The sequence below is a fragment of the Carettochelys insculpta genome, chromosome 12 (genome assembly GCF_033958435.1).
Source record: "Carettochelys insculpta isolate YL-2023 chromosome 12, ASM3395843v1, whole genome shotgun sequence".
Lineage (NCBI taxonomy): Eukaryota > Metazoa > Chordata > Testudines > Carettochelyidae > Carettochelys > Carettochelys insculpta.
The window spans coordinates 3,028,922-3,055,521 of record NC_134148.1 but is presented as its reverse complement, the minus strand read 5'-3'; the positions used below and the strand labels follow the sequence as shown (position 1 = coordinate 3,055,521).

The window sequence follows — 26,600 nt, the reverse complement described above, 5'->3', positions numbered from 1 at the left end:
CTGGGAGGGGAGGCGAAGCCCTAACTCCGCCTCAGCAACCCCCTGCGCCGGGCAGAGCTCCCAGCCCGGCAGAGCCAGCCGGAGGCCCTAGCCAGGAGCTGGCACCGGTCAGGCTTTTCCGCTCTGGACTCAGGGGCGGCCGCTCAGACCGAGCTCCCCGCCAGCCCCAGGGCAGCGACAAGACCCTCAGGGAGGACAAGGGGGTGGGGATCCAGGCCAGGCTCCATGAGCCCCAGGACAGCGTTAGGGGCTGTTTCATGCTCCAGAGCAGAGCGCTGGTCACCCAGGCTGGCTCACAGAGCACGGTCTGGAGACCCTGGCCAAGGAAGTCTGCAGAGCGTGGGGCTGAGCTAAGCTGCAGCAATGGAGAACACTGCCTCCAGGTACAGCCTCTGCGTCCCCCTACCCGGCCCACACGCTCCAGAGGCTAGTTACCCACCCGCTCCCAGTGCGCGCCTCTGTTCTAGTCCCGGGACACTGGGTTGCCATCATATGCCAGTCCCCGCCGGCGCACCACCCAGAGCCACGTCCATAGGAGCCCGGGGGCGCGTGGCTCTGAGAGGTGCCGCAGCCACCCACACAGGGTCTGGAGGGCCAGGTGCTACCACAGAACCGCTGTGGGGCCTTGAGCCACTCTGCCCCCCTCCCCGCACTGTTCCAGGCCGAACTCGCCTCCGCGCCGCCCCGGGGTCCCCGGCCCCTGCCCCACGCGGCCTCACTCACATTCTGGTTGGGGCTGAGGAACTGGGTGCGCGCGTAGCGGGTCAGCATGTTGATGATCACCACTTGGCCCCACTCCTCCACGTCGATCAGCAGGTTGCACAGCTTCCGGTAGTTCTTGTGGATGAGGTCGATGCGCTCGGGGCAAACCTCCTCGAAGGCCATCACCACGCTGCCCGCCACCAGCTGGGGCCGGGGGAGAGCCGGGGGTGGGCAGGGGAGCTGATCTGCCCCAGGGGCACCACTCATCCGTCCCCCCAGCGGCATGGCCCCAGGACACGGGAATGCCCCAGGACGGGGCTCCGAGCAGAAGCCTGCTCTGAAGGCACTGCCGGACGGGGCACAGCCCTGAGCTGGGACCAGCCAAGCAGAGGCAGCGAGGGTTAGTTCAAGCTCCCCCATCCCAGGCAGGACTTGGCCTTTGAAGAACCCAGCTTCTGGGAACCCTGCAGCTACACATTCGATGGGCCTTTGTCTGGAACCTGGGGTGGGAGAGCCCGGCCGTCCCCGCCCCACATGGAGAACGTGGCCCCCACAGCCCACTCACCGTGGTCTTATCCGCCAGCAGCTTCTCAATCACTTCGATCAGCTGGTCCTTCTGGTCTGAATCCAAGCTGCAGGAGAGAGTCAGCACCAGGGGAGGTACTGGGAGAGACCCCCCCCGGGGAAAGGGGAGACAAGGGAAGCAGGCAGGGCTGTAGTGTGTAGGAAGAGAATGAGGCAGGGTCCACACTGCTGCCCCGCGTGGACGAGGGCAATTCTGCAACACCACAGCGAGGCCCTAAAGCCCCAAGAGGGAAGGAGAATCTCCAGCCATTGCTCGCAGGGCTGGGCCTATGACCCACAGCTGAGCAGTCCTCATTCCATGCCCCCAAGCAGCAAAGAGCTCGCGTCTGAGCGCCCCTGCAGGGCAAGCAGCTGGGCCCCAACGAGAGAGAGGTCCCCAGAGAAGCGTTTGGCTGCTGGTCTCAGCTGACGTCACCCAACAACATCCACTCAATGCACAATGACAGCCAAAAAGCTAAGAGGCTTGGGAAGCACCAGGCAAGGGGCAGATGGGAAAACCGTACCGCCGCCCTAGCACACACACGGACCATGGGGTGCAGCCTGGCCACATCACCTCGATTACTGTGCTTGGGAATCTGTGCCTTAAATATTGAGTCTGTTCTGGTGTGGCTACGGTCTGAAGACGGGGGTCTGTCCCACGAAAGCTCATCGCCCCATAAATGGTTTTGTTAGTCTTTAAAGCGCTACTGGACTGCTTTTTGGTTTTCATCTCCACCAAGACACACTGCAACGGGAAGAGGCGCAGCAAAAGGGAACAGGGGTTTGGATCAGCTTCCTTCTGAGGAGGGGTTCATAAGACAGGGACTTTTCAGCCTGGGACAGAGCTGGCTAGGGGGATACGAGGGGTCTCCAGCAGCACGGCCGCTGTGGGGAACGTGCATAGGGAGCACCGGAAATGAGCTCAAGAGGCAGCAGGTTGCCAGCAAAGTGAAGGCAGCGCAGTCGAGCTGTGGAACTCCCTGCCAGAGGCCGCGGGGACGGCAGAATTCTGTAACAAAGGACTAGACACAGGGCCTAGACAAACTGGGAGGACCAGGCCAAAAAATCTGAGGCGGTTCAATACGGAGAAGTGCAGAGTCCTGCACTGGGGATGGCAAAATCCCAAGCACTGCTACAGGTTGGGGACCGAGTGGCTAAGTGGCAGTTCTGCAGAAAACGAGCTGGGGATTACAACGGATAAGACGTTAGATAGGAGTCGTGAGTGCGCCCTTGTAGCTAAGGCGGCTAACGGCATATTGGGGTGCATTAGGAGGAGCATTTCCAGCAGATCTAGGGAAGATATTATTCCTTTTGTTTGGCACTGGTGAGGCCACATCTGGGGCACTGTGTCCAGTTCTGGGCCCCCAGTATAGCAAGAATGCGGAGGCATTGGCAAGGATCCAGCGGAGGGCAACAAAAATGATTTGGGGGCTGGAGCACACGACCTGTGAGGAGAGGCTGAGGGACTGGAGCTCACTTAGTCTGCAGAAGAGAGGACTGAGGGGGGTTTAGACAGTAGCCCTCGACTACCTGAAAAGCAGCGGGAGGAGATGTCCGAAGAGGTTGGAGAGAGGCCGTTCTCAATGGTGACGGGCGGCAGAACAAGGGGCAATGGTCTGAAGTTGCGGTGGGGAAGGAGTAGGTTGGATATTAGGAAAACAAGTTCCCCAGGAGGGTGGTGAAGCTCTGGAACGCGTCGCCTTAAGAGGAGGTGGAATGTCCAACCCTAGAGGGGTTTAAGTCTGGGCTGGACAAAGTCCTGGCTGGGATGACTTAGTGGGGGTTGATCCTGCTTGAAGCAGGGGGCTGGACTAGGGCTACGTCTACACATGAAGCCAACATCGAAATAGCTTATTTCGATGTAGCAACATCGAAATAGGCTATTTCGATGAATAACATCTACATGTCCTCCAGGGCTGGCAACGTCGATGTTCAACTTCGACGTTGCGCGGCACCACATCGAAATAGGTGCTGCGAGGGTACGTCTACACGCCAAAGTAGCACACATCGAAATAAGGGTGCCAGGCACAGCTGCAGACAGGGTCACAGGGAGGACTCAACAGCAAGCCGCTCTCTTAAAGGGCCCCTCCCAGACACAGTTGCACTAAACAACACAAGATACACAGAGCCGACAACTGGTTGCAGACCCTGTGCCTGCAGCATGGATCCCCAGCTGCCACAAAAGCAGCCAGAAGCCCTGGGCTAAGGGCTCCTCCCCACGGTGACCATAGAGCCCCGCAGGGGCTGGAGAGAGAGCATCTCTCAACCCCCCAGGTGATGGCCGCCATGGAGGACCCGGCAATTTCGACGTTGCGGGACGCGGATCGTCTACACAGTCCCTACTTCGACGTTGAATGTTGAAGTAGGGCGTGTGATGGGGTTCAGGGGTCCCCCTGCACTGCACCCCGCCCGCTGGCAGGAGAGACTCTCACTCAGCAGGCACAACAGCAGGTTTATTAGGCAACAGATGTCCAGTTTCTCACAGAAGCAACAGCATAGCCGCCAGAGACAGTCCTTCCAACCTGTCCTGGGGGGAAGACCCCGAGGGGTGCCCCTCTGGGGTGTAGCTTTCCCCCTCCTCAGGCTGGCTGCCTTCCAGCTCTCCCTTTTCCTCCCTCTAACTGCCGCCCCCGATTCAAAACCCAGCTCAGCTCCTCCCTGCTCTTTGTTTAGGCAGAGGTGTTATCTGCCAGTTGTAGCCCCAGGGTCATCCTTAGCCACTGGGAGCTGCTGCTTGCCTCGGACATCCAGCCTGACTCACACATGCACCCCCCCCACTCCATCACAGGGCGCTATTCCGATCCCCTCATGAGGTTAGCGACTTCGACGTCTCACTGCCTAACATCGAAGTTAACTTCGAAATAGCGCCTGACGCGTGTAGCCGCGACGGGCGCTATTTCGAAGTTAGTGCCGCTACTTCGAAGTAGCGTGCATGTGTAGACACAGCTTAGGTGACCTCCTGAGGTCCCTTCCAGCCCTGGGATTCTATGAAAGCCATTGACACGGAGAAGCAAAGCCCAGTCTGGAGACAGGAAGACAAGGGAATTTGCCAGCTCTGCGTAACCACGAATGACCATGGCGTGAGCAGAGGAAAACTCTGCAAACCCCAGGGTTGAGATAAAGGGCCGACATCCGAGTGGAGGTGCTGCCCAGCAAGCACGGGACCCCTCTGTGACAGGGGGCACCCTGGGAGACTGCTCGGAGGCAAGAAGAGGCTTGTGTTGGAGAAGGCGATGAGCTCGCAGAGAAGCGTACAGCTGGGGCCTTCGGGTTATTCTTTGTCTAACTCAGCTCTTTACTTCCCTACCTCCTGCACCCTGGAATCTAGGGGGTTTATTTTTGCCCCATGCAGGTGTATGGCTGGGGGGGAAAGCAAGCGGATAGCCAGGGCGGGTTTCACCACGCAGGGGTGCGAGCCAAAGGGAAAAGTCCCGTGGCCGGCAGCTCGGAACGCAGGTGTCGTGTCTACACGTGCACGCTGCTTCGAAGTAGCGGCACTAACTTCGAAATAGCGCCCGTCACGGCTACACGTGTTGGGCGCTATTTCGATGTTAACATCGACGTTAGGCGGCGAGACGTCGAAGCCGCTAACCCCATGAGGGGATGGGAATAGCGCCCTACTTCGAAGTTGAACGTCGAAGTAGGGCACGTGTAGACGATCCGCGTCCTGCAACATCGAAATAGCAGGGTCCACCATGGCGGCCATCAGCTGAGGGGTTGAGAGACGCTCTCTCTCCAGCCCCTGCGGGGCTCTATGGTCACCGCGTGCAGCAGCCCTTAGCCCAGGGCTTCTGGCTGCTGCTGCAGCAGCTGGGGATCCATGCTGCATGCACAGGGTCTGCAACCAGGTGTCGGCTCTGTGGATCTTGTGTTGTTTAGTGCAACTGTGTCTGGGAGGGGCCCTTTAAGGGAGCGGCTTGCTGTTGAGTCCGCCCTGTGACCCTGTCTGCAGCTGTGCCTGGCACCCTTATTTCGATGTGTGCTACTTTGGCGTGTAGACGTCCCCTCGCAGCGCCTATTTCGATGTGGTGCTGCGCAACGTCGATGTTCAACATCGACGTTGCCAGCCCTGGAGGACGTGTAAACGTTATTCATCGAAATAGCCTATTTCAATGTCGCCACATCGAAATAGTCTACTTCGATGTAGGCTTCACGTGTAGACGTAGCCAGGCAGACGGATCTCGGAGGAGTAGGGACCCATGGAGCTGCTTGGGGTCACCCTGCCAGGAGTAACTAGACTGGTGGAGGCCAATACGAGACCTTTCTGCCGGCAGGCTGCTACTGGGTTCAGAGCCCTGCACCAGAGCAACAGAGCGTCAAGGCACAAGGTCACAAAGCAGGCGGTTACAGAGCCCTGTCCTGGTCTGTGACACGCACAGAATGTCACGCTGCCCTGTGCACAAAACCAGAGTCCCGGAATACCGAGCCCAGGCAATCTGACTGGTCCCAGGGCGCCGGCACCCTCCCTGTGCACTGCGTCTTCCATCGTGCGGCCTTGGGGGCCGGGATCTGGTAGCTGTGCACTGGTGTAAGGATGCCCCACATGCAGGCAAGGGCAAAGTGAGGCCAGCATGCATGACCAGAGGGGGGCTGGGGGCGAAGGGCAGGGGACACAGCCATTGTCCCACCTACCTGTACAGCTTGGGGATGGCATGAGCAGCCGTCTTGCGCACGTATGGAGACATGTCGGAGGCTGCCTCCTTGATGGCCAGCATCATGATGGGCACGATGATGGGCACCCGGATGCTGGAGAGGACGCGCAGGGCGCTGGCCCGGATCAGCTGGTTGGGATCCTGCGAGGGGGCGGGGGAAGGAGGCAGCTCCAGGAAGGCTGTTCAGCAGAGCACTATTCCCGACTCAGTGTCGGGGGCCGGGGGGGAGGGCCCAGCGGTAGCCAGGGCTGCCAGCAGGAACCTGGGTCCTGTCCCATGGGTGGGCACTGCACTGCCTGGCTGAGCCCAGAGTGCAGCACCCTGGGGGGTCTTGCTGAGGACAGAAAGGGGGGCTGCTCCCGGGTGACCCCAAATGTCCAGGCTTCAGCAGCTGCGGCTCAGTTGGGACTTTCCCGAACAGGCCCCATTTGGCCTCTCAACTGCCCCCTCCCTGCCAGTCTTCCAGGGGGTGGGGCGTGCCGGGGGCGACTCTTCGGAGGAGCCAGAGAGGCACGTCCAAGCCTCCTTCTGTGGGCGGCCAGAGCAGCAGGACGCCCGAGGTGTCTTCTTCTTGACTGCCCCCGCCCGGGTGTGGGAGTGAGGGGAGCGTGGAGTCCCCTGGCTAAGGGAGCGAAGCCCACGCGCCACCTCCCGAGCCTCGCAGTGACCCCAGCGGCACTACACCTCTGCGGCCGGCGCACCACGCGTGGGGCAGCCCTCTCCCGCCTCGGCTCGGGGCTGCATCTCCCCCCAGGCTCTCCAGCCCCCTCTGCCGGTGGCCCCTGACCTTCAGTCCGCGCTGGAAGGTGGAGATGGAGAGCAGGGCCAGATCCTGCTGCTCCTCCGCGTAGCGGACCAGGTAGACATACACCAGCTTCTTCACCTGCCAGACAGGTGGGCAGAGACTGAGCCCGTCAGCTCAGCTCCAAGCCCCCCGCCCCGTCCCTTATGCCAGTGCCATGCCAGGCTGCACCCGTGCCAGCGCGGGGGGCCGGGGACAGAGGCTGCGAGCACCGAGGGGTGGAGCACAGGGCGGGCGCCGCTGAAAGTGCTGCTGCGCACGTGTGCGCCAGAGCAGCGGCTTCCCCCAGACCCCTCTCTGCCGCCGTGCGGTCTGGGCCGGATCGTGGTGCCTCCTACAGCGCTGAGCTGGGCTGCTGGCCCACGTGGCCAACCTGCCGCTCAGCCTCAGGGCACCACAGCCTTCCAGGCCACCGCAGCCACTTGCTGCTTAGCACAGGGGCACCGTCCTGCCCTGGCGCATGCACACGGATCAGACCTGGGCAAGCCCCCAGCAGCCCCCAGGCAGGTGCTGGCCCCCACCACTGCCCCCTGCTGGCTCACAGGTGGCTGTGGCCCAAAGGAGGCGCTCACCTCGATGTTCTTGCATGCCACGTTTTTGACCACAGCCGGGAAGAGGTCCGAGGCGTTCTTCCCCCTGGCGATCATCTGGGGATGACAGAGAGATTGCGAGCCGGCAGCACAGCCCCAGGGCCTGCCACCCGGCTGTCAGATTCCTGCACGCATCCAGCAGCACTGGGGGGAGAACCCAGGGACTCCGGGTCCAGACACAGGGGCCCCCCATCACGTGGGCTAGAAAGCAGAACCCTGCTAGCGCTGTGTGGGGGCACACAGCACTCTGCCATGACGACAGCAGCAGTGGGGGGGGGGCTCCCAGGGCCCCCCCCCACCCGACTGGAGGACAGGAGCACCCAGAGACCTGATCTGCTCCGAGCCCCTGGGACGGGAGAGGGCAGACCACCAGCCAGCAGCAACAACCAGCGGACCAGGGGAGTTACTACATGGCAGGAAGCCCAGCAGAACAATGGGGTCTGGGGGGCGGGGGTGGGGGAATGAGTTCCGTTCCCAGCTCTGAGGCCGACTCCTGGCGTGACCTCAGGGCGGGGAACCCCACAGAGGGGAAACTGAGGCACAGTGTGGCAGCAGCTGGCTCAGGGTGCACAGTGGTGTTGTTACTGTGGGGGTGGAGATAACAGTGCCCCTCCCCCCGCATCCTGCGAGGGACACTCACAGCCACGATCCTCTTCATGGCCTCCAGCTTCAGAGAGTCCTTGTTACTGTCCAGCATCTCCTTCAGGTCGTCGTGTCTGCAAGTCACAAGGGGTCCTGTCACCAGCTGATCGGGCACAGGCCAGGCGAGGTGTGGCGGCTCTCCCCCCCTGCACCGACAGCGTACGCCACACACCCCGCCCCAGCCGCCCGTCCTGGGGAAGCCAGGCCATTAACAGTGAGGAGGGGAGACTTTTGGACCCAGAGCCTGGGTGCGATGAAAGATCAGGCCAGCGCCTCCAAGGGCCAGCCAGGGTAAGGAGCAGGGCCAGCCCTGCCCTGCCCTTGGATCCAGGCTCCCTGGGAACCCTGCCAGCACCAGCCCCCCACAGCATTGTGGTGGAAGGCTGTACCCTGAAAGCACGGCTGGGCCCAGACTCCCCGGGGCAGGTAAGGGCAGAGGCCTGTAGCTGTAGCGCAGCGCAGGGAAACCCTTCCTGCAGCTGGTCCCCCTCCCACCTGTGGCACGGGGGCCAGGCCCAGGCAGCCTGTACAGAGCACAGCAGCCACTTTCTCCCTCTGCACCAGCTTGGGAGGGGCCAGCTCAGAGCAGCACTGTGCGTGCAAGCCCGGGCAGGGCCATACCACATCCCGCCCTCGCTGGCTGTCCCAGCAGGGACTCGGCCTCGCCCAACGCAGGGCAGCTGCTGTGTGGGCTGGGGATGCTGTTTGTGATGGGATTATGATGGGGAGGGGAGGGGTTCTCACCGCTTGCCTCTCTTGTATTCAGGCTCACAGCTGCAAGCAGCTTTCACTAACTCCCCCGCCGCCCCCCAGTCCTGGCAGCTGGGCTATGCATCCACAGCCCTCCTCCTTCCCCCTTCTAGAGCAGGCACCCCCCTGCCAAGGCCATAGCCACAGGGAGAGCAGCCACCGAGAACTGCACCTCGGAGCCACTTCCCGGCTGCAGCAACAGCTCTCAACAGATGTGAGCCAAAGCAGGACATGCCACTGCTCCAGAGATGGCATTACACAAGTGCCGCTTTGCTGCAGGAGACAGGCGCTAGCCAAACAGGCCTCAGAAGGCAGGACACAAGGAACTGAGCCTGCTTAACACAGCAAGAGCCAGGGAAGGGCCGGCTGGGTCACAGTCGAAAAGTGAGGCGATTTGATTGTATTATCATTTCAAGAGATAAGAGAGGTGCGCGTTTCATAGCGTTCTTCATTGGTAAGCTATTTCCATTTTCGCATTTGTGGAAAATTATAGGGGAGGTCAGAGAACTACTTAATGGCAACAGAGGAAAGTTAAAGCTTTATAACCATTAAAACAAATGGTCAACGTCACATGTCAAAACACGCAAAGGAAACAGGCATTAAAAGCCAAACTCTAATATGTTCTCTTCCATTGTCTCTCTCTACATTTACATTAGCATCAGTTTGTATTGGTTTGTATGTGTCTGGAGAAACTGACATTTACTGCTGAAAACCAAATCCTTCCAAGACCCCAGTATCTCTCTAACGAACTCTGTCCACACCCAGCTCTATGTACCCACGTGGGGGATGAGGATTTGCTAACAGGGTCTTTGTTAGCGGACAAAGGTTTAATGAGATCCAAGGACCAGAGTAGAAATGAGACTAAATCTGGGTGGGAAATGAGGGATGAATTTTTAAGAATTAACAATTAACGGTTGGGACAGCTCGGCTTGAGAGGTCTGTCCCTGCTCTGTGGCTAGGCCAGGTAACCCTAGCCTGTCCCAGACAGGTTTTATCTAACCTACTTTTCAAAGCCCCCTACAATGGGGATTCCACAGCCTCCTCAGAAGACTGTTCCAGTACTTAACCACCCCAAGTTCTAAAGCTTTTCCTAACATCTAACCTAAATTGCGTTTGCTTCAGATTGTGCCAATCACCTCTTGCACTGCCTTCAGTGGACATGAAGAATAGAACATCGTCATCCTTAGAACAGCCCTTAACGTAGTTGAAGGCTGTCGTCAAGTCTTCTTCTCAAGAGTCAACACGCAATCACCTCCTGTGTTGTCCATACAACACCCCGGGAACCACAACCCAGAATCGCATTAGCCTTTTTCCACAACTGCATCCCCTCGTTGACTTACATTCCGTTTGTGATCCACTATGACCCCTGGATTCCGTCCAGCCGTACTACTACCTAGTTAAGTCCCATTTTTTGGCTTTGTGTTTGATTTTCCCATCCAACGCGCAGTCCTTCGCACTCATCTTTAAGGAATTCCATCTGGTTGATGTCAGACCAATTCTTCAATTTGTCAAGGTCATTCTGAATTCTAATCCCGCCCACCAAAGTGCTTGTAATCCCTCCCTGCTTGGTGTCATCTGCTGATTGTATAAACATTCTCTCCACTCCATTATCCAAGTCGTTGACTAGCGTCAGACTCAGGCCTGACGCTTGCGGGACACCACTACATACATCCCCCAACTTGGAAAGTGAACCACTGATAACCAGTCACTACAGAAGGTCTTTCAGCCAGTTCTGAACCCCACCTGACAACTTCATTTAAACCACTTTGCCTTATCTTCATCATGCGCCTAGAGCACATGATGGACAAGATCAAGGAACAGGTAGAAGGGATATCGGTGCACAGGATGAGAATTAGCAATTTGAGGTTCACGGATGATGTAGTTATCACTGAGGAAGACGAGGAGAAGCTAGCAAAAACGGTGCCGGTACTAGACGAGGAAGGGAAGCGGTACTGAATGCTTACGAACAATGCTATTTGGAGATAAGGAAATAGGAAGAAAGATCAGTGTTGATGGGATGGAACTAGAGAACGTAGAGAAGTTCACATATCTGGGGAGCAACATAACGTATGATCTAGACTGTAAGGAGACAATAGCAACTAGAATAGTGAAAACGAGCGAGTTTGAAGGTGATGGATAAGATCTGGAAAAGCAAAGTGATTAGCTTAGGAATGAAGCTGAGCATCTTGACAACGTGTGTACTCAGCAGCACTTTGTACCAATGTGAGACAGGGGTGATAATGGAAGATTCAAAGAGAAAGATATTGATGTTCGAGAGGCGTTGTTACAGAAAGATCCCAAGAATAGAGGGATGCAGATCGCCAACAAGGAAGTATATAGGAAGATACAGCTGAAAGAGAACCTGCTGCAGAAGGTTATACGAAACAATTTACAGCTATTTGGGCGTATCTGCAGAATGAATGACTAACGCAAAATCAAGACCCTGGTATTCGGCATAATGGACGGTTCAAATAGGAGAGGCAGACCTCACAGAGAATGGGTTGATGATGCAGTAGATTGGTGCGGAGCTAGTCGATAGAAACAAAGCCACGCCACACCGGACAGGGAGAGATGGAAGGAAATGGTGCGAGAGCCACCAGACACCAACGGGCGCTGAGGTCATGGTTGTTGCTGGTGATGGCAACTTCTCCTTCGTTTGAGTCTGAGTCTGCCATGTGGGACTGTGTCAAAACTCTTGCCAAAAATCAAGATCTATCACATCTACCACTTCCCCCAGGGCACTAGGCCAGTAACCCTGCCAAAGAAAGGAAAGGAATCAGGCTGCTTTGCCATACTTTCTTCTTGACAAATTCACACAGCCCGTTCCTTATAAACTTAGTACCCATTAGACACAGAGCAACAGGTGCGGTGGGTCAAGTGTAACAAGGGCCCAACTGACACATGGACACAGGCTTTAATCATTTGCGATTTCCACCACAGCTCCGGCCACTTGTCCCAGAGGCCCCGCTATCAAATACACAGGCTCGTAAGTCCAGATCCTCCAAGGCAATTAGGCTTTCAACTTCTGTTCATTTCAAAGCCTAGTGCCAGAGCTAGAGGAGAATCTTCATTTGCTACCAGCACAGTGGGGCTTACGACACATTTAAGCCCTCTGTGCTACTCGGTAGAGAGCAGTGGGGCACTCAGTTCAGCACAGCAGCCATGCCAGGGAAATAGCAGTAAGTCATTCCCTTTCCAAACTCCAGCCCCACTTGTCAGCAGCAAACAGCAGGCTAGTGTGGCAAGTGTGATTAAAGTAGGTAAACATGGTATTGCACAAACTCCCAGGGATGCGCGAGCACGGTTTATCGCTGCTCAGATGATGTTTGCTTGGCTTTACAGGTTCTCCGCACAGTCATTCCCTAGGGCTTGCCCTGACCTACTTCCTTCACCCCCCATCCCCAGGAATTTTGCTCCGGGGCTCCAGTTTTGAACCCCCGAAGTTCAGCACCAAACTTGGGGCCCAAGTGCCAAGTCTCCCACGAAAATCCACCAGGAGGCCAAATTTCAGGGCTCCCCACCCCACAGACCTCAGCTGCCAGAGAGCTGGGCCCAGGCCAGGGGAGGAAGCTGGCTGGGAGCCAGCCCCAGAGGGAGAGAAAAGGGGCGAGGGGCAAGCCAGGCTCCCAGCTCTGTTAATGAATTCAGTCTGCAGTGAAACCTGAGACCCCGGGAAACCAGAGAGGCTCCTGGTTGCAACCTCTGACTCTGCACAGGGCCCGGCTGGGGAAGGAGAGGGGAGGCTCTTCTCACTTGGTTCTGGGGCCAGGCAGAAGCTTGGGGCACCGTCTGACGTTCAGGGTCTTATGCCCCATCATGAGGTGCCCGTTCCCGACCTGGGAAGAGATGGGCCAGAACTGTCCAGGCCTATGCCAAGCACAAGGCCAGCCACCCGCCCGGCCCAACCCATCCCTGCTCACCGAGCCCCAACCGCCGACCCCACGGGAAGGACCCTCATGCCCAGCACAGCTGGCCCCTCCAGCATGGGAGCCTATGCAGGTTGTGTAGCCTGTGGTCAGGGCAGATGTGGGGCTGCGGGTCCCCAGCCCCAAACGACTCCAGCTCTGCAGCTGACCCCTCGCACCCCGCCCCCATGCGGCAGAACCCGGGGCGGGATGTGGGCAGAGCTGGGCCAGGCCCAGGAGCTGCCCCCCTTGGCAGGGAACCCGACCCGCAGCTGCCCTGAAATATTCATCCCCGGCAGGGAGCCACGGAGAGCAGCATGAAAAGGAGCCCAGGCGGGTTGCCACGGCAACCTCAACGTGAGGCTTCTCTTACACCGGCTCCATTCACGGGCCCTGGCGGCTGGGGTCACACTCACGGCGCGGGGGGCAAGGGGCCTTCCTCCCAGCAGCCTCCGGGGCCGTGTGGCACTGGAGTCCCTCATGGGCCGAGTTTGCTGGGCCTCAGGGGCTGTGGCACGCGATCCCTCCTGCCCCCAACCTGGGACTGAGCAGAGGGCAGGAGCTCTCAGTAACGGACTCCAGTTGGCAGCGGGCTCAGCAGAGGCCTTAGAGATAGAGCCCCTGGCCCCCAAGCGGGCTGGGGCGCAGTGCTAGGGCTCAGCGTGAGGACTGCTCACCTGCAGCGCCCAGGGCCGCCCCGGCACCTCGCACTTGCTCTCTTCAAATCCACCAGGGCCGGCACTCCCAGTCCTGAGGTGGCCTCTGAGTCCACACCCAGTCCCGGGGTGGCAACACCCCGGCCTCTGAGCTCGTCCCGGGGGGATCCCCAGGCCGAGAGCCAAAAACCAGCCCCCGTCTCAGCTGCGGCAGCACCACTGGATCCAGCAGTCACTCCCTGGTCGCAGCACAGGACAGCCCGTTCCCTGGGCTGCTGCAGCTGGGACAGGATTCTACGGTCCGCTCTGTGGGATGCTTTCCATCAAAGCCCTATGGACAGATTCAGCCCCCCCAGGGCTTTGCCACAAGAGAGCCGACCCTTCACCGGCATGGCTGAGCCGCCCGAGCCCAGCCCCGGGCAACCGAAGCTGGTGAATGAGCCACATGAGCGGCCCTCCTTCACCTCGGGGGGCCGCATGACTGTCCTAACCCCGGTGCCATCGCGGAACGGGGCAGCTCTGCAAACCGCACAGGCATACCTAGAATTTGCGGGATGCACTGATGTAACCCTAGCAGCGCTGCGATTGGATGCAGAGCGAGCGCACAGCTCTCTCCGTCAGCAGAGAGTGTAACTGGCACACATCTACATCACGTGTGCCAGCTTCACGGGCACGTCCCCACCTTAACGTTACTGTAGGGCAAAACCGGCCTGGCTGGAAGCCAGCGTTATCCTGCAGCCTGGCACACGCACAACGATAAATAAAACAACTCGTGGGACACACCAAGAACCACAACGGGCCACGGGTTGCCAGCCACAGCTCTAGGGGCACAGGTCAAATATGGGGACAAAACTAGCCTTTTCCAAAAGCAGCCCCCGAGTTTCCAGGCACTAGCAAATCTCCCAGGCAAGGGAACACCCCAGGGTGCTGTGAGCTTGGAGGCTGGAGACTTGCAGAGCAGGAGCAGTGTGAGTGAGAGCTAAGCATGCGGAGAGGGGTCTGGGGCTGGGATGAGACATCCCACCTTCTCGCTACAGTGCCCCCCACATGGGGACGGGGGGACCCACAAACCAACACATCAGAGATTCTAGCTTGTCCAAAATGCAGCACCGCAGGAAGGACGGTGAAGGCCCATGCAACAACCCAGGAGCCCTGGAGCTGGGTGTGGGAGAATGGGAATGGAGGAATTAGACCTGCAGATGGGACCAAACCAACCCCCCGTCCCCCTCAATTGCTGGGAGAGGGGACTAGACTCAAGTGTCTCTAGCACAGGCCAAACCGCAATCCAAACCTCCCACGCTTGTGGGGTTGTCTGATGGGACCCCAAACTTGGGCTGAACCTGGGACCAAACCACAGACCCCCACGCTCAGGTGGCAGGCCAGGCTGAGCTGGGCACCTTCCCTCCTAACGCCCTCTTCCCAGGTGCCTGCTCCTTGCTTTGGGTCTCGTCCTGGCTCTGAGGGGACAATTCTGGCACAAGTACCAGGCTTTCCGCAGCTCCTCGGGGGCAGGGAGCTCAGTGGACACAGGGTCCCCAGTGAGGGGGATTCACAACTCCAGCACGAACTGGAGTGCCGCTGTCGTGGTCTCTCCTCCTCCTGCCGCCAGGACCAGGCTAGGTGAGCGAAGGGACCACCACAGGCATGCCCGGCAGGCAAGGCACAGCAGGGTTGGCACGGAGAGGCCTGAGGATACAAGGCCGGGGCTGGAAGGAGGGAGACATGGAACACAGGTATCACCCACACCCTCAAAGTGAAGGGCCCTGTGGACAGCTCGGTGGACAAACACACAGGTGCTCTATTGGCTCTATTAAAGCTGCATCCTTGTCTGTCACCCCAGCATCCCAAGCTCCCCTTGTAGGCAGCTGCATGCCTCTCCCCCGCCATCCCTCCCCCCACGCCCCCCATCACCTGCCACCAAAAACATGCTCGGCACTCCCTGCCATTTAGGCCCTTGGGTCGCAGAGAGGCCACGAGCCAGACACACACCCAACAACTGCTGCTGCACTGCAGCTGGGTCAGATCCCACATGGACTGTATCAGGGAGAGTCAGAGACAGGCAAGGCAGAGGTTTGATGGGCAGCCCAGGGGGCTAGCAAGCTCTCCTACCATCACTCTAATAAGGGAACCGCTCCCCCTCCTCCCTCCCAATTTGAGAGGGGCAGAGTCTCCCAAGGAAGAGGCTCCTTCCATCTTATCCCACTGCTGCCACCATCCAGCTGAGTGCCAAAGAGGACCAGGATGCTACCATTTTATTCCTTAAGGCAGGACAGTTCTGTGTTCTCCAAGCACCCCATCCCTTCCCTGCCCCCCCAAACTCCCAAGCGAGGCCAGTCAGAAGGGTGTAAGGAGCCCCCTCTCCCTATCAATGGCCCTACCGTAGTGGCTGTGTCTGGCTGCCACCGGTGCTGTCTTCTGGGGCCACCTCCTGCTCTGGCGACTTGAGCAGACGCAGCTCGTCGGCCTGCATGGCATTGTACCAGGCCTGCTGCCCACCCTCAGGGGTTAGCACCGGGCTCTTGACCTCTTCGCCTGCCATGCCCTGCTGGGACCTCACCAGGCTCACCGCGCTGGCTGGCAGCTGCAGCAGCTTCTGCATCGGATTCATTGCGGCTGCGGAGGGGAGCAGGCCTTGGCGAGAAGCAGAAACAGGCGAGGGGCGCCTGGCGATAAGGATATGGGCTCTTCTCCAGTCAGTGTGCCAGCCCCCAAGGGGGGTAACCTGGCTCTGCCACACTCTGCAATGAGGTCCCAGCCCAGCCGGGGGCTTCGTGTCCCCTCGATCACTGGCACGCCGCTGGATCCCCCTAGGATGTCACCTCTGATGCTGGAGCCCAAGCTGGCAGGCGTGACTCAAGGCACGAGGGGGCAGGCGGCGAGGCGGCACCTGTTGTGGGGCTCCCCGGCAGGCCCTGCCACAGACGGCTGGAGAGGCCCCTCCTGCTCCCGCTGGCTGCCCCCAGCCAGAGGCTCAGCGCAGCCCAGCCCAGCCACGTTTGCAGGCAGGTCGGCTCCGCTCGGCTCTTATGACTCAGCTCCCCTCCGCCTGGCAGCCCCCACCCCCTGGCCCTGGCCTGAAACCTGATGCTGCCGCAGCCAGCAGCCAGCAGCCAGCTGGAGAGGAGCCCTTGTGCCAGGCCTGGCTCGCAGCGCCTCCTGCTGGCCACACAGCCACTCGGCGTGAGCCAGACCTGCTCCTGCCCCCCAGGGGACACAGGGCAGACCTCGAGTGTGTGCAGCGCTCGGTACCCCGGGCACAGCAGGACAGGCTGCCGAGCCCTCGCTCAACATAGGGAGGGGGCTTGGAGGGATACCACAGATCTCCCGAGTCATGCGACCACGGGGGCTAGAAGGGCGAGAAACCCTCACGCTTCAGGGCCTCAGCTGCTGCCTCGCTCAGAGGTCTGGGGCAGACAGCGGGCGAGGCCACGGCAGGCTTCCCACACCTTCCTCAGAAGCACTGGGCACTGGCCACTGCCAGAAGCATTGGGCTCCACAGCCCCTGGGCCTGTGCCAGTCTGGGGATGCGGCTGTGCCACGGACCGAGGCAGCCCCCAGAGGCCTAACAGGGCCAGCCATGCCCGCCAGCGGACCTCAGTCCAGAGAGCTGTTCCTAGCAAACCTCCCCCCAGGGCTACCTGGGGCCAGCTCCTCCGTCAGACAGGGAGACCCTGAGACGCACACTGGGCTTTCCAGCCCGGGTGCTGTGCTGGGCTAAGGACCCAGCCGCCTCTTCACCAGAGCCAGAGGGAGCCTGCGGAAGATGCCACAGCAACCCCCCGCCGAGAGAGCTGGGCTGTGTGCGCCGTGCCCCCCAGAAAGCCGGCCGAGAGCAAGCGGGGACTGAGTTCCCATTCGCTTCAGTGGGGCAGGCTGGGGTCACGAGGAACCGCTCCCCCTGCCCACGAGGGCTCGGCCCACGGCAGCCCCCGAGGGAAGGGCTGAGCAACATTGGGAGCTGTGCTGGGACGGGAGGGAGCCAGAGCTGTGTGGGTAGCTATGGGGCAGCTGCAGCGAGGGACCCTAGAGCAGCTCAGAGGTGCAGCCAGAGGAGGGGGCAGCCCAGGAAGCTGCTAGGTGAGAGGGAGGGGGGCCAAGGAGCAAGAGAGGACAGTGCCTGGCCTAAGGAGCCTCCGGCAGGCCGCCCCTGAGCGGGAACAGCCGCCGCCCGGACCTGCGGCTCTGCCCTGGCAGGGCTCCTGTGGTGCAGCCCTGCCAGCCCCAGGCAGGGGCAGGGACAGAGCCAGTCACGCAGATGAGTCACCAGGGCTGGGGTCTGTGACAGCCAGCACAGCAGGCAGCACCCCAGACACCGGGCGCGGAGCGGAGCCAGCGCCTCCAGACCCAGCCGGCCTGGTCACGCCCCCCCCCGAGAGACGCCGTGGGCTCTGGAGCTGGCTGGGCGCCCGAGGGAGAGGGGCAGAGCCCCGTTCCGTTAGACACCAGTGGCGTTGGGTTTGTCAGAGGGAAACAGCAGCGGGCAGCCACTCCGCGGCAGCCGCCCCCCGGCGCATGTCTGTAGGGCCTGCTCCGTTTGTGAGCCCCCCGTGCCGGCAGGCCCCACGGCGCTGGCCTGGGTGCACGCACGTGAGCACACAGGAAGGAGCAGTGGCTGCCTCTGCATTCACCATATAAACACGGTGCAGCAAACAGCGCCAGCCCTGCTGTACGGACGGGGTCTGAGGGATTCGCCCCAGACACACAGACAGGCCCTGCCGGAGCCAGAGCCAGGCCCAGAACCAGCGCATCACCTGACCCATAACCCACCTCCCTCTGCCCAGCCGTTCCTGGGGCCCTCAGCCACAGTGTCTGTGCTATGGGGCTGCACTCCAAATGTGGCCGGGTGCTCAGGCCGGACCAGGGATCGAGCATCCACCGGGCCTACCCAAGGATCACAGCACTGGCTTCTGTGGGGTTCCTCCCCGTTCACCCAGGAGGAGCAGACACAAAGGTTTAGCTGCCACTGTAGCCCCAGGACGGTCAAGCTTCTTCTTGGGCCGCCACATCCAGAGCGGGTGAGCCAGGGCTGGGCCAGCTCACCCAGACACCCCTTCAGCTCAGTGGGCCGTTGCGGGCTGGGCCCAACCTGTCCCGACGGGATTAAACGGCACTCCCGCCCGTTCCACCGTGGGGCTCAGGTTCCTCGCGCGGAGCAGGAAAGGAAGAGTTCGGAGCTGGAGCCAGACAAGGAAACTGAGGCAAGAGGGGCCAAACTCCAGTGACAGGTGTCAGCTGGACAATGCTGGAGGAGATCCTCAGGGCTGGCACCCCCCATTTCTGTAGGGAACCCACTGCTGATGGGCGCTTGGCCTCGTGGCCAGGCCAGTCCCTGGCCCTGCTCTGGGCAGCCAGCCAGCACCCCTAGACTCAGGTGCCAATCACACAGGCAGGCGGTGCTGGGGATGCCCATCCTGGGAGTTCCTGGCCAGACTGTGGCCATGGAACCTCTGCTGCAGCCAGAGAGGGGCAGCGCTGGGAGCATTAACCAGCTCCTTCTGAGCCCAGGGCTAGTTTGGCTCCTGTCTCCAGGCAGATCCCGAGCCCAGCCCCAGTGGGATGGGCCAGTTAAGACGCACTGCTGGCAGCACTGCTCTGCACAAAGGGCCATCCCAGGGCCTGCAACCGACCGGCTGTACAGCTAATCACAGAATCTGAGGTCCTGAAGGGACCTCAGAAGGTCATGTAGTTCAGCCCCCTTCCCACAGCAGGATCAACACCACTAAGTCTTCCCAGCCAGGACCTTGTCCAGCTGGGACTTCAAAACCTCTGGGGATGGAGATTCCACCACCTCTGTAGGCAACACATTCCAGTGCTTCACCACCCGCCTGGGGAAATAGTTCTTCCTAATATCCAACCTACACCTCCCCCTCTGTAACTTCAGACCATTGCTCCCTGTTCTGCCGTCTGCCACCACTGAGAACAGCCTCTCTCCATCCTGTAGGAAGTTGAAGGCTGCTATAAAATCACCCCTCGGTCTTCTCTTCTGTAAACTAAACACGCCCAAATCCCTCAGCCTCTCCTCACAGGTCTAGTGCTCCAGCCCCTTAGCCATTTTTGTTGCCCTCCGCTGAACCTGCTCCAATGCATCCGCATCCTTTCTATGCTGGAGGCCCAGAACTGGACACGATATTCCAGCTGTGGTCTCACCAGAGCCAAGCAGAGGGGAATAACCACACTCTAGATCTGCTTGAAATGCTCCTCCTATACCAGGGCACTCTTAACTCATATCCATAATGGCCACAGGACAGCTTAGAGCCTGCCCCCCGGTTCCCCTCTTTGCTGTCCTCCCCTGCAAAGGTGGCGTGGGTCTCTCTGCCCTTCCCCGCCAGCTTCCAGGACCCCCTGCCTCACAGACAGCTCCCATCCCTGTCCTGCTGCCACTCAGCACCCAGGGAAGAGCAACAGCGTGGGAGCCACAGGATTCTCGTGCAGAGCTGTTTGGGGACGGGGCAGGACTGGATTCGTGAGGGGCTGCGGGTCGGGATTGAGGGGCACCAGCAGAGCTGCCCAGGACCTCACCCAGCTCCTGCCCGGCAGCATCAGGCTGGAGGGGCTGCCCAGGGCCCCTTGTGCGGCAGGTCTCTCCTTAATCCCACCCCTGCTAGAGTCGCAGGCATTGACTGCTGCAGTCTGACTCAGGCCTCAGCTCTGGGGTCACAGGGCTCGCCCGGGTGGGTCTGAGACCCACAGAGCCACTCCCACGGTCTGCCCAGGAGAGTGGGCGTGTTTCAGTGAGCAAGAGGGGCTGGGCACAGGAAACGCTCCCAAGGGGACCACCGTGAAGTTGGCCTGGGGGACACAAGGGCCCCCCCACCCCACCTCCACCCTGTGGGGCAGCCCCCAGAGCCTTTCATCGGTGGGCAGGAGGTTGCCACTCCCTGCCAGGCTGTGCCGCCTCAGAGCGTTCGTCGCTCCAGCCAACACTCCCAGCCCCTTCTGCCTACCCTGAGATCTCTGCCCCGCCCTGTCTCACCAGGCTGCCTCCAACTGCCCTCTGCAACCACCAGACAAGCTTTGGCCTCCTGGCGGGCTTTGAACCCATCTGGCCCCCACTGGCAGAGACTCCCCCAGGAGCTGGCAAAGGCCCAAAGCCCTGGACATTGGTCCAGCCCCCCCCGCCCCCCCGCCCGGGCAGAGCTCCACTGCCCTGTCCACATGGCGGAAGGAGCCTTCACCTCCTTGAAGTGGTGGGGCTGAGAGAGCTGGGACCCTGCATCCTGCCCCCCCCTCAGCCCAGGGGGTGCCAATAGGCGCTGTCCACAGCAGGGATGCAAGACTGGTTAGCCAGCAAGTCGCCTTGCCATTTAACTGGTTAGCCAATTAAGGGGGAGGCAGCTGGGGAAGCTGCTGAAGCAGCCTCCAGAGGCCCCTCCCCACCACCCCCCTCCACGGCGCTCTGGGGACAGAACCACTTCCGCCGGGCCGGAGCAGCCCCAGTCTCTGGGGCACTGAGGGTGGGGGGAGCAGCCGCCCCAGTGCTCAGCCAGCGGCTGCAGACAGGGGGGTTCCAGCAGCACTGGAGTGCCCCCCACCTGTGGGGGCCCCACGGAGCTGGAGCAACGCCCTTCCCATGCCAGGAGGGGGCAGCTCCGGCCCCAGCTGGTTAACTGGAACCAGTAAACCTCCTCCATTTCGGATGAGGCTTTACAGTCAAGCAATTAACCGGTAACATCCCTTGTCCACAGAGATTGTTTCCCTCACCCCTGAAATGCAGCCACCTCTGGGGTGTCACAGCGCACAGCAACACACCAGCCTAGGACAGGAAGTGAGGAGCACCACAGTTTACAGCGGGGACAGGCGGGAGAAGTAGCAGCTGGAGTGCAAGCAGGACATAGGGAAGAGCTGCCCGGGAGCACGAGCGGCCAGGCCTCTGGCGTGCCTCTCCCCCCCATGCTGGTGCTGCGGGCTCTCAAGTATCGGCGCCGTACTGAGTGGGGAAACGCGCCTCCTACAGAGCCATCAGCCCCTCCCTGTCCCAGCCGGCCCCGGCAGAGTGCTGCTGGGACAGCAGGCGAGCGAGGGATTAGCAAGGCCCCCGCAGAGGCGTTGCACCCCAGCAGCCCCCGCAGTGCGATCAGGAGCTCAGCTTCCGTGGGAGCAGTGTGCGTCAGGAAGTCAGATCAGCGCCGACCGCACAGGGGCTGCAGCCAGGAGTGAGCTGTCCAATGTACCGGAGCAGTTCTCTCCAGCAGGGCTGGGGCTGACGGATGGATGCAGGCCCAGGATTTGAGCGAGCTGATCCGGGTTTTTACACTGCAGAGATCAGGGCAATCAGACGGACGCGCATGAGTTCAGGCAGGGCCGGTGCCAGCCTGTGACCATCCCCAGCAATGGCACAGGCCGGGGAGACAGCTCACTTACTCTGCGCGCGTCAAACCTGCCTGCCGCGCTCCACACCAGTCTCCTGGGGGGCACAGAGTCAAGCTCCAGGTCTCAGCCTGTATCTTCAGAGCTCTCCATGGCCTGGAACCGGCACATCTAGCACACCGGGATCAACACCTCCGACGCCAGGGAGCGGCCTCCCACACCTGCACAGGAGACAGACTCCCTCGGGGCGGGGGCCAGTCCGAGGCCCCAGCCCTCTCTCCTGCAGGACCAGGGGCCGCCCCATACATCCCGCCAACGTGAAGAGTGCAGGTCTGTCTTCTCTAGCTCCTCGCTGAGTGGAGCAGATGGCGAAGCAAAGCCCCACTGCAACCAAGCACTCCGCGGCAACACTCACGGAGGAGAGGGTGAGAACTCAACCGCGCGGGTCAGACTCCTGGCCGGCTCTGCGGGGAGGCGCTCGGGCGCCACAGAGCCGAGGCAGCAGAAGCCGCCGCTCGGAACGGAAGCGGAGCCGCCCACCTCCTGCATGGCGCCGTGGGGACTCTCCACGCTGGGCTCTCCCATGGAGAGTCGCAGCCCCACTCTGCCCGTCAGCGGTGCATCGCTTGAAGGTGGTGACTCGCCCCCAGGGGCCTGCTCAGCATCTGACGAGCCGTCCGCCAACGCTGAGCCAGTGCCTGCAGCACCCCGAGCTCTCAGGAGGCGGAGATGAGCAGAGGCAGCGGGACAGCCTTCTCCCTGGTGAGCTGGACCCTGTACAAGCACGGCCCGGAAGCGGGTCCCCAGCCAGGCCCAGCTCTGTGCCTCTGAGTTCCACACGCTCAGCCCAAAGCCCGCGGCTCATGTGACAAAGGGGCCCAGTCGCGTTGTCACTCAAACCCGGACATCTCACGGCCCCGCCCCTACTGCGGCGAGGTGTGCCGCAGCTCAGCACACTGAGCAGAGACTGGCCCCCGCACTAGGCGCCGGAGGGCAGCCAGGGAAGTTCCAGGCAGGGAACAATGTCTAAGAATGTCATTCCCGCTGCTCGAACCTGACCGACCCCAGCAAGCAGCACTCCCGCCTTCGCACCCACAGCTCCAACACCACAAGCGGTCCCAACCTGTCTCGGGCAGCGGATCCCAAAGGGGGCTCCGCCGGCCTCCCAGCCACCCGGCTGCAGTACTGACTTCACGCAGAAGACTTGCTGGTGACTGGTTTGGCAGCAGACTCCGGCAGGCAGCCAGACCGTCCCCTCAGCCCTCCTGTCCCAGCACAGCCCTGGTTCAGCTTCCAGAGTCTGACACGACACAATCTGGGATGGCAGAACACCTGCCGGGCAGCTCAGCTCTGCATCTTCATTGATATTTATACCCTCCCGCCCCCTCTGCCCACTTTTAAGGGCTGGTCTGTTACTCCGGGCTGCCCGTCAGCCAGGAAACAAAAATCAACGTCTGTGTTGAAACAGCACCGGAGCGGCCAGAGCTGGCACTGAAAAGCCTCGCCCTGCCATGGGCGGTCACCAAAGGAAAAGCAGAGACATCCCGGGGTGACGCAGAGTAAGATGTAACTAACAGCAGGGAGCCCAGGAGCCAAGTCACACAAGGGTTTTTCCTCCCTGATGCTGCTGCTGGCCCAGGTCGAGTTGGGCTATGCAGGGCTGGTGAGCTCAGCTGAGCCCTTGGCTCTCAGTCCTGGTGGGTTTGTCAGGGAACTGCTGTGTCATCAGTTCAGGAAGGGTGAAATCCGGCCTGGTGCAGAGGGGCCTGGTGGATCCAGGGATTCTACTCCTCCGCACAGGGCAGCGACCCATCCTTACTGAGGGGTGCACAGCACCGAAGGGTTGGATCCAGAGAGCAGCTACCAGCACTACCCTCTAGATCGCCACTGTCCTCCCATTGTTACCACTGGCCTTAGGGAACTTCCTGAGATGACGGGAAAAGCCTCCTTAGCTTTCCTCCTCTCAGGGCACGGTGAAGAACAGAGAGGAAGGATGGCCCAGCGGTTCGGGTGCCAGCCTGGGACCTGCATTCAGTTTGCTGCACAGAAGATTTATTCCCCACATGGGTGGAATGAATTTGAGGGAAACCCATTCCCCGCACTTCTCCCAGGCATTGAGTCGGGGTCTCCTGCAGTACAGGAATAAGACAGAATGCTTTTAAATAGCCTGTGAGCCCCGTAGCCCGTGCCATCCTCTAGGCTTTGGAAGCCACCAGCTGAGCAAGTGCATGCAGCTTGGTTGGGCATGTCTGTAGAGCCAGTGATGAGGTTGACCGAGACCTGGCTGTGACGCGGGGGTTCCTCCATATTGTCTTTGCTGTGGAACAGTTGGAAGACCCAGTGCTGTGCATAAGAACGGCCGTTACTGGGTCAGGCCAAAGGTCCATCTAGCCAGCACCCTGCCTGCCGACAGTGGCCAGTGCCAGGTGCACAATCAGGTCTGCCTGGGCAGAGCCTGGGGCCTGTTCAGAGCCTGGCAGCCTCAGCTAATTTCACCCCCAGGCTCCCCAGTACCTGGGCCTGGGGTCCCAGCACTGCCTGCAAGGGTTAAGTCATAAACAAACATCTGTTAGTCTAGAAGGTGCCACAGGACTTCTTGGGGTTTGCGACGATACAGACTAGCACCGCTACCCCTCTGATACAGCTGTTCTGAGAGTTTCCAACCCTGCCTCTCTATCACTGGGGTGGGGATTTGCAACCCCCTTTCGCGCCGGAGTCCTTTGGCTGCTGGGAACCCAGATAGCCACTCACCTGCCTCTGTGGCACGCTGCGTGGGCCTAGCGTTCACTCGCGCCCAGTCCGACATCAGTGCTACGGACCCGGCTTTAATGGAGGCTCTCCCAGTCTACACCAGCATACACATAAAAACACAGGGCCCAGCGTCCCCAGTCACTGCCTCTGCAGCTTACTAGTCACAGCAGGTCCCTGTTCCTCAGGACCCACCTTGCTGCACACAGAGGATCAACGTCACTTCTCCGGGGGTGTTACTTTAGAGGCCCCTGCAGCTGGGCCATGTTGGGGCTTTCAGACCCGCTATGCAGTGGGAATCCCAGCAGGAATTCTGGCTGGTTCAGCCCTTGCGACAGTACGTACGAATCTCTCTCCTTTGGCAGGCCACATTTCTACAACCATCCTCCCCCGTGCCACCGGCACCTTTCCCTCCTGCCCAGGCCGGTGGCCTGATCCCCATCATGGCCACAGCAGCAGAAATCCAATCCCTCCAGTGAAGCCAGAGGCAATAATCCAGATATACAGGGAGATGAGAGTCAGGCCCGTGGTCTTTTCTCCTGAGGGCACGTCAAAGGGTTTCCTGGGCTCCCCACACAGACCCAATACAGAGTAAAGGGCCCCCAAAGCCATACTCAGCCTAACAGAATCCACAACAACCCCCTTGCCAGGAATCCCCGGTGCCTCAGATTGAGGCAGCAGTCTACAAATAGCTTTTGCTTGCCCATATGGCTTTCCCAAGGCTGTGCCATTGCACTGCAGACGTGGGAAACGCCTGGAAATGACTAGACACCTTAGGGCTTGAATTTCCTTCCTGGTTCAGACTAGTGTTTCCAGTTTGCCTCTAAGCACAGATTGTTCTGCCCCTCTAAGCCAACCTATAAGCTGCCTCACAAGCCCCCACTGGTGTGAACGAGTGGATCACATGGGAACGTTTAACAGCTTCCTGGTCCCGCTACAGTCAATGGCAGTTTTGCCTTTGATTTCCATGGATCCAGGTTAAAGCCATAAACTAGATGTTGGCCATCTCCCACTACGGAGATGCACAAGCAGGTGCGGCGCATGCAAGGCTCTTTCGTTAATTTCCTCGGGAAAAAGCTTGCAGGAGAACTAATTTCCGAAGGCCAGCGGCTTTCCACCAACGCCCAGCAGCGAATTTCTCATCCCAGCCTGGGCCTGCATTACACTGCAGAACCACGGAACTCTCGCCACTTAACACAGGCTTGGCTCGGGCTGGGTGGGTTCTCCTTTCATTCAAGGCCTGGCCAGGGAACTCGGCTCCCTGGGGCCTCGAAGGGGAGCAGCAGAGCTGGCTGGTTTGGCCTTTGGAAGAGCGGCACAGGGGGGTGGAGGAATCCAGCTTCCCTCTGCTGTGGAGGTCAAGTCCAGCACAGATTGGCTACTGCTGCTCTGCAGGGCTGTGCATCCAGTGCACAGGGCCGGGAAACCAGCCCCAGCGCCCCCCAGAAACCATCTCCGGCAGAGCTGGCCCGGAGCCGCTCAGCCAGACAGCACCCGGCAACTGGGACCAAATGCAGGCGCAGCCACAGGCTGAGCAGGGAACCTTTTCCACTGCCTTTTTCCCCCGGCTCTCAGCTCTCAGCCAAACCCTCGGCGATGAGCCCCACCCATGGGGGTACAGGCAATCACCCCCCAGACCCCAACTGCAACAACACCCCAGCACCTCCTGGCGGGGCTGTTCCCAGCTGCCCCAGATGGGGGGGGAAGGAAAGGGGCAATCAATACCCCCCAGCACCTCCTGGTGGGGCTGTTCCCAGCTGCCCCAGATGGGGGGGGAAGGAAAGGGGCAATCAATACCCCCCAGCACCTCCTGGTGGGACTGTTTCTAGCTGCCCCAGATGGGGGGCAAGGAAAGGGGCAACCAATACCCCCCAGCACCTCCTGGCGGGGCTGTTCCCAGCTGCCCCAGATGGGGGGGAGGGAAGTGGGGAGCGACCCCCCCCCCCGCGCCCGCACCTTTTATAATCCGAGGAGAAGATGCCCCCGCTGGCCGGGTCGTGGCCGTACTCGGGCTCCCCCAGGCTGGACGCGCCCCCCTTCTCCTCGCCGTAGGCCGGGCTGGCTGACATGGCTGGAGCCGCTCAAAGCCACAGCGCCGCAAGGGAGGGATGCGCGGGGCGGGGCCGGGGGATGCTGCAGCTGATGTCAGCGTCATGTGGGCACAGCCCCCCGTGGGGGGGGCGCCTCTTAAAGGGGCAGGAGGCGTTGGGCTGTTGTTCGGGGGGGGGGGCAGAGGGATGTGGGGGGGCGGGAGGTAAAACAAAAAAGCTAGAGGTGATAAG

General features: G+C 60.5%; 1 protein-coding gene across 5 annotated transcripts in view; it reads right to left on the bottom strand.

Annotated features, from left to right (window-relative positions):
- Positions 1-26,387, bottom strand: part of AP3B2 (adaptor related protein complex 3 subunit beta 2) — a 45,572-nt gene extending 19,185 nt beyond the window's left edge. For 4 of the 5 annotated variants that reach the window (XM_075006630.1, XM_075006631.1, XM_075006632.1 and 1 more), the window contains exons 1-7: positions 26,275-26,387; positions 7,951-8,026; positions 7,293-7,367; positions 6,706-6,801; positions 5,899-6,059; positions 1,268-1,334; positions 724-906 (exon numbers count right to left, since the gene is read on the bottom strand). In XM_075006630.1, the coding sequence (XP_074862731.1) occupies positions 724-906; positions 1,268-1,334; positions 5,899-6,059; positions 6,706-6,801; positions 7,293-7,367; positions 7,951-8,026; positions 26,275-26,387 (771 nt within the window). The remainder of the gene's footprint in view (positions 1-723; positions 907-1,267; positions 1,335-5,898; positions 6,060-6,705; positions 6,802-7,292; positions 7,368-7,950; positions 8,027-26,274) is intronic. The other variant, XM_075006634.1, reaches the window with a different exon arrangement.
- Between the last annotated feature and the right edge of the window lie 213 nt (positions 26,388-26,600).